Genomic DNA, 14,453 nt, shown 5'->3' with positions numbered 1-14,453 from the left:
AAACACTGTTATAGAGATACACAACACATCTACACACTGAGGTCCTGATAATGTCTGGAGAGGATGGCTAACAGACTGCCTGATGAGACCTTTAACACAGAGCATATAGACACTCTGTTATAGAACCACAACCTATTTATCTATTATCTACTCTATTATCTATCTATTATCTACTCTATTATCTATCTATAGCCATCTATCCTAACCCTAACTTTATAACAGTGAGGTCCTGATAGTGTCTGGAGAGGATGGCCAGCAGACTGCCTGATGATACCTGCAGCACATAAACACTCTGTTATAGAGATACACAACACATCTACACACTGAGGATGGCCAGCAGACTGCCTGAAGAGACCTTTAACACATAAACACTCTGTTATAGAGATACACAACACATCTACACACTGAGGATGGCCAGCAGACTGCCTGATGAGACCTGCAGCACATAAACACTCTGTTATAGAGATACACAACACATCTACACACTGAGGATGGCTAGGAGACTGCCTGAAGACACCTTTAACACATAGACACTCTGTTATAGAGATACACAACACATCTACACACTGAGGATGGCTAGGAGACTGCCTGATGAGACCTGCAGCACATAAACACTCTGTTATAGAGATACACAACACATCTACACACTGAGGTCCTGATAGTGTCTGGAGAGGATGGCTAGTAGACTGCCTGATGAGACCTTTAACACAGAGCATATAGACACTCTGTTATAGAACCACAACCTATTTATCCTAACCCTAACTTTATAACAGTGAGGTCCTGATAGTGTCTGGAGAGGATGGCCAGCAGACTGCCTGAAGAGACCTGCACAATGACACATAAACACTCTGTTATAGAGATACACAACACATCTACACACTGAGGATGGCCAGCAGACTGCCTGAAGAGACCTGCACAATGACACATAAACACTCTGTTATAGAGATACACAACACATCTACACACTGAGGATGGCTAGTAGACTGCCTGAAGACACCTGCACAATGACACATAAACACTCTGTTATAGAGATACACAACACATCTACACACTGAGGATGGCCAGCAGACTGCCTGAAGAGACCTGCACAATGACACATAAACACTCTGTTATAGAGATACACAACAACATCTACACACTGAAGATGGCCAGGAGACTGCCTGAAGAGACCTGCACAATGACACATAGGCCGATTATCAAATCAAATACTTGGGGACTTGGACTTCCCTCCTTGGGAGTTCAGACTAGCAAGTTCTCCTTGGGAGAAGGGACTTCCGAGGACGGGAGGACGGGAGGAGGGTAGTTCTGCTATTGGAATAGCAGCATACTCAATGACGTCACCGTCTCAGCTTGCTTCAGGGCATTCCACTGCGCATTTCTGTGCACTCAACAGTCATTGTGCACTTTACAAATAAACATATATATTAGAAAAAATAAAATAAAACACAATGCTGGCTCTGTTTTTTTAATTCCTTTTTCCAAATGTCAACCATCCTATACTGTTATACAGTATAATGTTTTTAAAAATAGAAATGTGTATATGAATAACATATTATTAATCATAATAATAATATGGCCCACTGTGTGTACAGCCCTGGGTGATTATTATCGTATTATGCCATTCTCACGTAAATCTTACTGCAAGTGGCCAAAAATGTAATAATGACTTAAAATAAAGTCAGATATAACATCTAAGCTACTCTTCAATAAATGACTTTTCAGGGCTTAATGTGCATTGACAATAAAATATGAAATACTGAAACAGCCTTGCCCTATTCATTAGTTCATTAAAGTGTAGCCTATATTAGGTCAATAATTGTAAAATTGATTGACTGAATACAATCAAATGAAATACTGCAGGCTTGTATATTTTAAGCATCAATACATATAAAGCCAACATTAAAAAAGATGTGGACATTTGCACATACTGTAGTGTAGATGGTGCTGTTGAACCGTTTATTGACAGAAAAGCAAGAGAAGAAATGGTGAAAGGCATTGTGGGTAATTTGCTGTGGAAAGTAAGCGCAAGTGGGTTCCCACTGACCACTGCTCCTTACAGTCTGTTAACAGTCTCTCATCTTCTATTAATACATCACTGACCACTGCTCCTTACAGTCTGTTAACAGTCTCTCATCTTCTATTAATACATCACTGACCACTGCTCCTTACAGTCTGTTAACAGTCTCTCATCTTCTATTAATACATCACTGACCACTGCTCCTTACAGTCTGTTAACAGTCTCTCATCTTCTATTAATACATCACTGACCACTGCTCCTTACAGTCTGTTAACAGTCTCTCATCTTCTATTAATACATCACTGACCACTGCTCCTTACAGTCTGTTAACAGTCTCTCATCTTCTATTAATACATCACTGACCACTGCTCCTTACAGTCTGTTAACAGTCTCTCATCTTCTATTAATACATCACTGACCACTGCTCCTTACAGTCTGTTAACAGTCTCTCATCTTCTATTAATACATCACTGACCACTGCTCCTTACAGCCTGTTAACAGTCTCTCATCTTCTATTAATACATCACTGACCACTGCTCCTTACAGTCTGTTAACAGACAGTCTCTCATCTTCTATTAATACATCACTGACCACTGCTCCTTACAGTCTGTTAACAGTCTCTCATCTTCTATTAATACATCACTGACCACTGCTCCTTACAGTCTGTTAACAGTCTCTCATCTTCTATTAATACATCACTGACCACTGCTCCTTACAGTCTGTTAACAGTCTCTCATCTTCTATTAATACATCACTGACCACTGCTCCTTACAGCCTGTTAACAGACAGTCTCTCATCTTCTATTAATACATCACTGACCACTGCTCCGTACAGCCTGTTAACAGACAGTCTCTCATCTTCTATTAATACATCACTGACCACTGCTCCTTACAGTCTGTTAACAGTCTCTCATCTTCTATTAATACATCACTGACCACTGCTCCTTACAGCCTGTTAACAGACAGTCTCTCATCTTCTATTAATACATCACTGACCACTGCTCCTTACAGCCTGTTAACAGACAGTCTCTCATCTTCTATTAATACATCACTGACCACTGCTCCTTACAGCCTGTTAACAGACAGTCTCTCATCTTCTATTAATACATCACTGACCACTGCTCCTTACAGCCTGTTAACAGTCTCTCATCTTCTATTAATACATCACTGACCACTGCTCCTTACAGTCTGTTAACAGTCTCTCATCTTCTATTAATACATCACTGACCACTGCTCCTTACAGTCTGTTAACAGTCTCTCATCTTCTATTAATACATCACTGACCACTGCTCCTTACAGCCTGTTAACAGTCTCTCATCTTCTATTAATACATCACTGACCACTGCTCCTTACAGCCTGTTAACAGACAGTCTCTCATCTTCTATTAATACATCACTGACCACTGCTCCTTACAGTCTGTTAACAGACAGTCTCTCATCTTCTATTAATACATCACTGACCACTGCTCCTTACAGTCTGTTAACAGTCTCTCATCTTCTATTAATACATCACTGACCACTGCTCCTTACAGTCTGTTAACAGACAGTCTCTCATCTTCTATTAATACATCACTGACCACTGCTCCTTACAGTCTGTTAACAGTCTCTCATCTTCTATTAATACATCACTGACCACTGCTCCTTACAGTCTGTTAACAGTCTCTCATCTTCTATTAATACATCACTGACCACTGCTCCTTACAGTCTGTTAACAGACAGTCTCTCATCTTCTATTAATACATCACTGACCACTGCTCCTTACAGTCTGTTAACAGTCTCTCATCTTCTATTAATACATCACTGACCACTGCTCCTTACAGTCTGTTAACAGTCTCTCATCTTCTATTAATACATCACTGACCACTGCTCCTTACAGTCTGTTAACAGACAGTCTCTCATCTTCTATTAATACATCACTGACCACTGCTCCTTACAGTCTGTTAACAGACAGTCTCTCATCTTCTATTAATACATCACTGACCACTGCTCCTTACAGTCTGTTAACAGACAGTCTCTCATCTTCTATTAATACATCACTGACCACTGCTCCTTACAGTCTGTTAACAGTCTCTCATCTTCTATTAATACATCACTGACCACTGCTCCTTACAGTCTGTTAACAGACAGTCTCTCATCTTCTATTAATACATCACTGACCACTGCTCCTTACAGTCTGTTAACAGTCTCTCATCTTCTATTAATACATCACTGACCACTGCTCCTTACAGTCTGTTAACAGTCTCTCATCTTCTATTAATACATCACTGACCACTGCTCCTTACAGTCTGTTAACAGTCTCTCATCTTCTATTAATACATCACTGACCACTGCTCCTTACAGTCTGTTAACAGTCTCTCATCTTCTATTAATACATCACTGACCACTGCTCCTTACAGTCTGTTAACAGTCTCTCATCTTCTATTAATACATCACTGACCACTGCTCCTTACAGTCTGTTAACAGACAGTCTCTCATCTTCTATTAATACATCACTGACCACTGCTCCTTACAGTCTGTTAACAGTCTCTCATCTTCTATTAATACATCACTGACCACTGCTCCGTACAGCCTGTTAACAGACAGTCTCTCATCTTCTATTAATACATCACTGACCACTGCTCCTTACAGTCTGTTAACAGTCTCTCATCTTCTATTAATACATCACTGACCACTGCTCCTTACAGCCTGTTAACAGTCTCTCATCTTCTATTAATACATCACTGACCACTGCTCCTTACAGCCTGTTAACAGTCTCTCATCTTCTATTAATACATCACTGACCACTGCTCCTTACAGCCTGTTAACAGTCTCTCATCTTCTATTAATACATCACTGACCACTGCTCCTTACAGCCTGTTAACAGACAGTCTCTCATCTTCTATTAATACATCACTGACCACTGCTCCTTACAGTCTGTTAACAGACAGTCTCTCATCTTCTAATTAATACATCACTGACCACTGCTCCTTACAGTCTGTTAACAGTCTCTCATCTTCTATTAATACATCACTGACCACTGCTCCTTACAGCCTGTTAACAGACAGTCTCTCATCTTCTATTAATACATCACTGACCACTGCTCCTTACAGTCTGTTAACAGACAGTCTCTCATCTTCTATTAATACATCACTGACCACTGCTCCTTACAGCCTGTTAACAGACAGTCTCTCATCTTCTATTAATACATCACTGACCACTGCTCCTTACAGTCTGTTAACAGACAGTCTCTCATCTTCTATTAATACATCACTGACCACTGCTCCTTACAGTCTGTTAACAGTCTCTCATCTTCTATTAATACATCACTGACCACTGCTCCTTACAGTCTGTTAACAGACAGTCTCTCATCTTCTATTAATACATCACTGACCACTGCTCCTTACAGTCTGTTAGCAGACAGTCTCTCATCTTCTATTAATACATCACTGACCACTGCTCCTTACAGCCTGTTAACAGACAGTCTCTCATCTTCTATTAATACATCACTGACCACTGCTCCTTACAGCCTGTTAACAGTCTCTCATCTTCTATTAATACATCACTGACCACTGCTCCTTACAGTCTGTTAACAGACAGTCTCTCATCTTCTATTAATACATCACTGACCACTGCTCCTTACAGTCTGTTAACAGTCTCTCATCTTCTATTAATACATCACTGACCACTGCTCCTTACAGTCTGTTAACAGACAGTCTCTCATCTTCTATTAATACATCACTGACCACTGCTCCTTACAGCCTGTTAACAGACAGTCTCTCATCTTCTATTAATAAATCACTGACCACTGCTCCTTACAGTCTGTTAGCAGTCTCTCATCTCTATTAATACATCAAATAAACATAAATACGCACAAATGTTTACGGCTTAATTTTCCCATTAGCCTTAAAACATCATCTTCAAATGTAATACCTACGGTCAGATTTGGTCGAATTTAAGACTTTTTAAGACCTTAAATTCCCCATTTATTATTTAACTCATTGAGTGCCAGCCTATCACCACTAGAGGGCGCCCAGTGACCAGAGAATAATAGAGATATGCTGGTAATGCATGCCCAAGCCCTGGAGCCATGACTTGCCTGAACACTTTCCTTTGTGCATGTACAGGAAGAGGATGAAGTTAGCTTGAAGTTAGCTATTGGCTACCAAGCATTTTAGAAGCCTTATTTTCGTCAACTTAGCCATGATTAAACCTTGCACACCTCATGCATGGGAAAAAAACAGAGAAGGATGAGCTCTAAAAAATCCAATGCAATCCTGGATTGCATTGGAGTGGATTTGTGCAGTTTGTTCACAGCTTTCAAACAAAAAAATCCGATTGGAAATCCGTTCAGGCATTCTTGAGATAATCGCCATTATGTTTTACATGTAATGTAAACAAAAATGGCTGCCCTGTATGTTAGATGGGGTTGTATGGGGGTGGAACATGCAAAATCGCGATTGAAATCATGTTCACCAGATTTGATGGGGTCCAAAAAAAAAAAAAAAAAATTCAATTTTTTTTTTTTTTGTTTTTAAAAAAAAAAGCCGAACTTGTTCGGGATCGGCACTCTACGATACGCTAATAAAGCCGAACTAGTTCGGGATTGGCACTCAAAGAGTTAAAGGGCCTACACCATGCTTTTAAAACCATATTTTTTGTATAAATATATGCTCAAAATTGAGTCTTAGACAGGTTTTAACCCTCAACAAACACTCTGACCATTCTTTTTGTTTGTTCTAGCTCTACTATAATGAGGCTCTCCAGCTGCAATACCAAAACGGCCTCTGTTTGCTCAGGGGCGCATCTAGTGGGGTTTTTCCAGAAAAAAAAGAAGTTTTTTGAAAAAAAAAATAAGTTTTTTGAAAAAAAAAAAGTTTTTTGAAAAAAAAAAAAGTTTTTGAAAAAAAGTGTTTTGAAAAAAAAGTTTTTGAAAAAAAAAAGTTTTTTGAAAAAAAAAGTTTTTTGAAAAAAAAAGTTTTTGAAAGAAAGTTTTTTGAAAAAAAAGTTTTGAAAAAAAAGAATTTTTTTTTTTTTTTTTTACTTGACAGTTTTTGAAAAAAAAGTTTTGAAAAAAAAAATTTGAAAAAAAGTTTTGAAAAAAAAAATTTTTGAAAAAAAAAGATTTTTGAATTTTTTTGGAAAAAAAACTTTTTTTTTTACTCTGAAAAAAAAAACGGGAAACGCGTGTGACGTCACATGCGTCAACTCTCAGAACAGCACTGTTCTGAGAACCCGTGGAAAGCTTTTCATATCTGTCTTCCCAAAACCAGAGAAAGACACAATGTACAGAAATAGGACTTTGTGAGGATAGAAGGTGCCAGTGGGACCCCAAAAAAAGGTTTTAAAATAGAAAAAGTGAAAATTCATGGTGTAGGTCCTTTAAGACAATTTAAGACTTTTTAAGGATCCGCGGGAACCTTTACACACATAAATAAATAAAAGGTGTAATATTGACCTCCCACAGGTAGATGGCGTCAGCGATCCCAGCCAGCAGCCACAGCCCATCAGGAGACGCAGTGAGACACGTTACGATGCCTGGACAAGCGATCTTCTGTTGAACCTGATCCTGTTAACAACAATAATATATAATTATCATTATTAATACACGTTAATACACATGTTACCATTACATATAGCATATATGATCCTACAAAATAATATAAATAACATTATTAATACATGTTACGATGCCTGGACAGGCAATCTTCTGTTGAACTTGATCCTATTAGAACAATATAAATATCCTTATTAATAATAATAATATAAATACCATTATTAATAACATAAATAACATTATTAATACACGTTACGATGCCTGGACAGGCAATCTTCTGTTGAACTTGATCCTATTAGAACAATATAAATATCCTTATTAATACTATATATATCATTATTAACACATCGACTTCCCACCAGGAGGCGCCAGTCATCCCCTCTGAGTGCCCCCATAGCACTTCCATAGAAGAATACGAGGCCCTGTTGCGTCAATGCATGCGTGATGACGTCACTTGGTCACATGAGCGCAGACAGGATGTTATTGTGTAACTTAATGTATGGGCTAGTGTTGATCATAGCTGTTCACTGCTGATCAAAATTTGGACATTTTGCCGCACGCGGCCACAGTTTTAGCCATAAAACAAACATCGGAGATAAAGGGCTTTAAAGATGGGGAAATGCATTGGAGTATACGGAGAAAAACGGCCGCGCGATGCTCACAGCGTCGACTCGAAGCGACTAGCGGCTAATGGGCTACATCCAGGCGTAGCCCCGACCTAACGGTGAGATATAAAGTTATACTGTAATTACAGTAAACGCGTCCAACGCGTCGTGGGCCTCCAGCGACATCAAAGAAATTGTCTCGTAGACACCTCGTGGGCACCCGCTGTGTTAATAATAATAATATAAATATCATTATTAATACACGTTACGATGCCTGGACAAGCAATCTTCTGTTGAACCTGATCCTATTAGAACAATATAAATATCCTTATTAATACTATAAATATCATTATTAATACATGTTACGATGCCTGGACAAGCAATCTTCTGTTGAACCTGATCCTATTAGAACAATATAAATATCCTTATTAATACTATAAATATCCTTATTAATACTATAAATATCCTTATTAATACTATAAATATCATTATTAATACACGTTACGATGCATGGACAAGCAATCTTCTGTTGAACCTGATCCTGTTATAATATAATATAAATACCATTATTATTAACTCATTCTGTGCCAATCACGCGTATACACGTGATATATTAGCGCATCCCACAGTGCCAATCACGTATATACACGTGATTCAAAAAAAAAAAAAAAAAAAAAAAAATTTTTTTTTTGGAAAAATTTTTTTGGAAATTTTTTTTTTGGACCCCATCAAAACTAGTGAACATGATTTCAATCGCGATTTTGCATGTTTAACCCCCATACAACCCCCATACAACTCAGGTAGCAGACCTCCAAGCTCACAACAGTGTAAAACATAATGGCTATTATCTCAAGAATGCCTGAACGGATTTCCAATCGGATTTTTTTGTTTGAAAGCTGTGAACAAACTGCACAAACCCACAACAATGCAATCCAGGATTGCATTGGATTTTTTAGAGCTCATTCTTCTCTGTTTTTTTCCCATGCATGAGGTGTGCAAGGTTTAATCATGGCTAAGTTGACGAAAATAAGGCTTTTAAAATGCTTGGTAGCCAATAGCTAACTTCAAGCTAACTTCATCCTCTTCCTGTACATGCACAAAGGAAAGTGTCTAGGCAAGTCATGGCTGCAGGGCTTCTGCATATACCAGCATATCTCTATGGGATTGTCTGTGGCACACTTGGCCCCCTCTAGTGGTGAAAGGGTGGCATTAAATGAGTTAATAATAATATAAATAACATTATTAATACTATAAATATCATTATTAATACACGTTACGATGCCTGGACAAGCAATCTGCTGTTGAACTGTTGCAACCGTTGTAACAATAATATAAATATCATTATTAATAACATTAATACACGTGTTATGATCCTAAATATGTACAATAATATCATTACCATTACATATGTGCATTACTTTAATACACATGTTATGATCTTCCTAAAATATTACATTATTTAACAATAAAAGACACGTTGCAATTCCTCCTTCTCACATGACGTCACCTCGGCGTTGATGAAGTTGCGGTTCATCGGAGCTCCCAGGATGAACTGGTTGTTATAGTAATAGTGATAGTGATAGATAGGGATAGGGATAGTAGTAGTAATAGTGATAGATAGTAATAGTAGTAGTAATATAATGGCATTACCTTTCTCTGGATCTCCCACACGTTGATGAAGTTCCTGTTCATCTGGTTATAGTAGTAATAATAGTGATAGTGATAGACAGTAATAATAGATAGTAGTTATATTAACCTTTCTCTGGATATCCCACACGTTGATGAAGTTGCGGTTCATCTGGTAGTTATAGTAATAGTAATAGTAATAGTTAGTAATAGTAGTTATATTAACCTTGCGTTGAATCTCCCACACATTGATGAAGTTCCTGGTTGTTATAGTAATAGCAGGGTGCATAGTGATAGATAGGGATAGGGCTAGTAGTAGTAATATAATATCATTACCTTGCATTGAATCTCCCACACGTTGATGAAGTTCCTGGTTGTTATAGTAATAGCAGGGTGCATAGTGATAGATAGGGATAGGGCTAGTAGTAGTAATATAATATCATTACCTTGCGTTGAATCTCCCACACATTGATGAAGTTGCGGTTCATCTGAGCTCCCAGGATGAACTGCTCGTTGAGGACGGTCAGAGTTCTGGACGTCGTGTTTCCTCCTCGATACGACATCACACTGGAACCACTGTGGAGGTCTGTGACGTTACAGTTCAATAACGGACCTGTAAATACATTAAATATTAATATATTATTAGAGCCACTGTGGAGGTCAATAACGGACCTGTAAATACATTAAATATTAATATATACATTAAATATTAATGAATACAGTAAATATTAATATATTATTAGAGCCACTGTGGAGGTCTGTGACGTTACAGTTTAATAACGGACCTGTAAATACATTAAATATGAATATATACATTAAATATTAATACATACATTAAATATTAATATATACATTAAATATTAATATATAGGACATCACACTGGAACCACTGTGGAGGTCTGTGACGTTACAGTTTAATAATGGACCTGTAAATATTAATATATACATTAAATATTAATATAGGACATCACTGTGGAGGTCTGTGACGTTAGAGTTCAATAACGGACCTGTAAATACATTAAATATTAATATATTATTAGAGCCACTGTGGAGGTCAATAACGGACCTGTAAATACATTAAATATTAATAAATACATTAAATATTAATATATTATTAGAGCCACTGTGGAGGTCAATAACGGACCTGTAAATACATTAAATATTAATAAATACATTAAATATTAATATATTATTAGAGCCACTGTGGAGGTCTGAGACGTTACAGTTTAATAACGGACCTGTAAATACAGTAAATATTAATATATACATTAAATATTAATATATACATTAAATATTAATGAATACAGTAAATATTAATATATTATTAGAGCCACTGTGGAGGTCTGTGACGTTACAGTTTAATAACGGACCTGTAAATACATTAAATATTAATATATACATTAAATATTAATATATACATTAAATATTAATATATAGGACATCACACTGGAACCACTGTGGAGGTCTGTGACGTTACAGTTTAATAACGGACCTGTAAATATTAATATATACATTAAATATTAATAAATACAGTAAATATTAATAAATACATTAAATATGAATAAATACAGTAAATATTAATATAGTATTAGAGCCACTGTGGAGGTCTGTGACGTTACAGTTCAATAATGGACTTGTAAATACAGTAAATATTAATAAATACATTAAATATTAATAAATACATTACAGTGATGTTAATAGGTTTTTAATGTAATGAGTCCCGGGACCCAAGGAGGGTCTTTCGGATGAGTCCCAGGGATATTTTATGGGTCCCACAAAAATTCAACGCGTCATGTCATTTTTGACAAAGTGCAGCATTTAACTTGAATTGGTTATTATATGGTTATTTACATTGTTTATCTTACAAAATACATACAAAAACGAATGAAACAATTAAACTATAATAGTACCTTGAGATGAAGAAGCACTAGGGATGGAGCTCGTTAATTTTTATTGATAATGAGCACCTTATCGATGTTGCTTATCGAGCCGGGCTTTTATCGAGCCCACTATTGAGCTTTTTTCTGTTATTTTGTGGAAAGACATGATGAGACACTAATATATATATATATATATATATATAATTACAGTACTATTCATGAATTAATAATAATAGCCTACTGTAAAACTATACTATAAACTATAGGCTAACATTTCCATGTCTCTCCTTTTTTTTTTTTTTTTTTTTTTTTACAGTAAATGCATAATCTATTTTTTCCATTAAATACATTTGACCAGGGCCTTCAAATACAGTACTTTAACAGACAGAAGGCAAGTCAACCTTTTTATTTTTGGAAAATATTTGAAGAAACTAAATGTGTACCGTCTCTTTAACAGTGTAATTTATAATGCATAGTACGACGGTGTCACGCAACAAAAAAATACCCAATCAACAAGCTCAAACCGTGTCTGCTCGCACCGCGTTGTGATCTTGTACATCTGCTATTTTCGGTAGACTCAGAAGTCGCGCTGGCAACGCTACGGATTCATTCGCACGGAGCGATACATTATAACTCTATGGCAGTGATTTTGAGTGTCCCAAACGGATTATTATCGATGGAATCATTCATATTTTCAAGCACCACATACTGTGGGTGGAAGAGAACGGGTGTCGCGCTGCTTCAACAGCCCGCGTTGGAGTTGTTTCAACTCGTCTCAGACTAGCTCTGGTCCATAGCGTTAGTGGAGGAGAACTCCACTAACGCTATGGACCAGAGCTAGTCGCAATGAAAATCAGAATGCAAGGAAGGGGGGGGGGGGGGTGGATCAATTGTAGATCGGCTGTTTTCACTAGTATGGCACTGAACTAACACATGAACACACAGGATTGTATAGGCTGAGCAGCTGGAAATGTTTCTGAGCTTGTAGATGGGCTGAGGAATTTATAGTGTCAGCAGCTCGTCAGCCAACTCAACTCAGCTGGTCCTGTACAGGTGACGGCACTCAAGGCAATCAGCCGAGCAAGGGAAGGGAGGGGCAGATGAGCAGTCAGAGGCAAACACAGGCACACTGAGGAAAAGAGGGACCGACCGACCGACAGACCGACAAAGCCTTTTGTAGGCCGACCCCCTGGGTCTGGCAAACACTCTTTGTTGTGTTGAGCAGAGAAAATGTGTTTGTTATTTTCACTACAGAACAGACTGAGGAACATCTGTCAGGGTTAGCCTAACCCTGACCATCTTAGTGTTAACTAAGATAAGGTGACTGACCATCTTAGTGTTAGCTAAGATAAGGTGACTGACCATCTTAGTGTTAACTAAGATAAGGTGACTGACCATCTTAGTGTTAACTAAGATAAGGTGACTGACCATCTTAGTGTTAACTAAGATAAGGTGACTGACCATCTTAGTGTTAACTAAGATAAGGTGACTGACCATCTTAGTGTTAGCTAAGATAAGGTGACTGACCATCTTAGTGTTAACTAAGATAAGGTGACTGACCATCTTAGTGTTAACTAAGATAAGGTGACTGACCATCTTAGTGTTAGCTAAGATAAGGTGACTGACCATCTTAGTGTTAACTAAGATAAGGTGACTGACCATCTTAGTGTTAACTAAGATAAGGTGACTGACCATCTTAGTGTTAACTAAGATAAGGTGACTGACCAGACGTCCCGGTTTCAAGCTGCGTGTCCTGACAAATATCTCTAAAACAGGGGTCTTCAACAGGGGGTCCGGGACACCTAGGGGGTCCTCAGAGTTACTACAGGGGGTCCTCCAAATCTCTGTGTGATAGAAACCTTTTACCCCCTTTTAACCACTTGAACCCTAACGTCCATATTGGGAGAACTTTAGCCAAAAAAGTACAAGCTCACAACGCATTGTAGCGCGAGGTGTTGTAAGCTTGTAGATCGGCTATTTTCGGCAAAGTGGTTTGGTCTAGAGGGGAAAAAGAGCAGACTAAGTACAGAGTGAAAGGTCAAGTTTATTAAGTATTGACGGTTCAAGTGGTTAAATATCTGAAAACACAAATTGATATGAATTGAAAATACACTGATGATTGTGCTGTCAAACCATTATAGAATCTATGAACAGGTTGTGGGGGTCCCTGCTTCATCTCTCTCAACTAAGGGGTCCCTGCTTCATCTCTCTCTCAACTAAGGGGTTGAGAGAGATAATAGATAAATAATAGTATCTGTTTTCAGTGGTTGCATAGACATTTATCATGTTCTTTTCATGAAAACATGCTCACCGAACATGAACAATTTCATTGTGTGTCTGAATTCAACGCTGAGGCTGTTTGTCAATCAATCACTCACTGCCTGGATGCAACCCTGCAGTGCGTGTGTGTGCGTGCACAAACGTTAGAGAATGGGCATAAACATACAGATTAATAAAAGTATAAATAATGATTAATAGATGAAACGGACCTGCAGCATCACAACACAACACCACCTCCATGGGCGCCGCCATCTTGAATGAAGTGAACACGTGGTGCGCTTTGTTCTAAGGTTTTCACCACCGCTGATTCTGGCTTTGGCGCCCTCGTGTGGACACAATGGAGAAATACAAGAGACAGACTTAAATAAATACATTCCTTATAATATATTAATATAATAGATCCGCTTTTCAGTTTTTAGATTGTTTTTGATCGATTGAAGACCTTATTATTAGTGATTGATTGATTGATTGATTGATTGATTGATTGATTGATTGAATACCTCATTAGTTATTA

The 14,453-nt window shown here is 37.7% G+C and overlaps 1 protein-coding gene across 1 annotated transcript in view; it reads right to left on the bottom strand.

Annotated features, from left to right (window-relative positions):
• The window catches only part of wdr18 (WD repeat domain 18), a gene marked incomplete at its 5' end in the record, with an annotated part of 30,906 nt that extends 16,715 nt beyond the window's left edge, over positions 1-14,191 (bottom strand). The window contains 3 exons of the mRNA XM_080735700.1: positions 7,450-7,560; positions 10,226-10,392; positions 14,149-14,191. Coding sequence (XP_080591826.1) covers positions 7,450-7,560; positions 10,226-10,392; positions 14,149-14,191 — 321 coding nt within the window. The remainder of the gene's footprint in view (positions 1-7,449; positions 7,561-10,225; positions 10,393-14,148) is intronic.
• Between the last annotated feature and the right edge of the window lie 262 nt (positions 14,192-14,453).

Source organism: Nannobrachium achirus, assembly GCF_963921795.1.
Source record: "Nannobrachium achirus genome assembly, chromosome: 1".
Classification (NCBI taxonomy): Eukaryota; Metazoa; Chordata; class Actinopteri; order Myctophiformes; family Myctophidae; genus Nannobrachium; species Nannobrachium achirus.
This window is presented reverse-complemented; position numbering and strand designations above follow the sequence as displayed.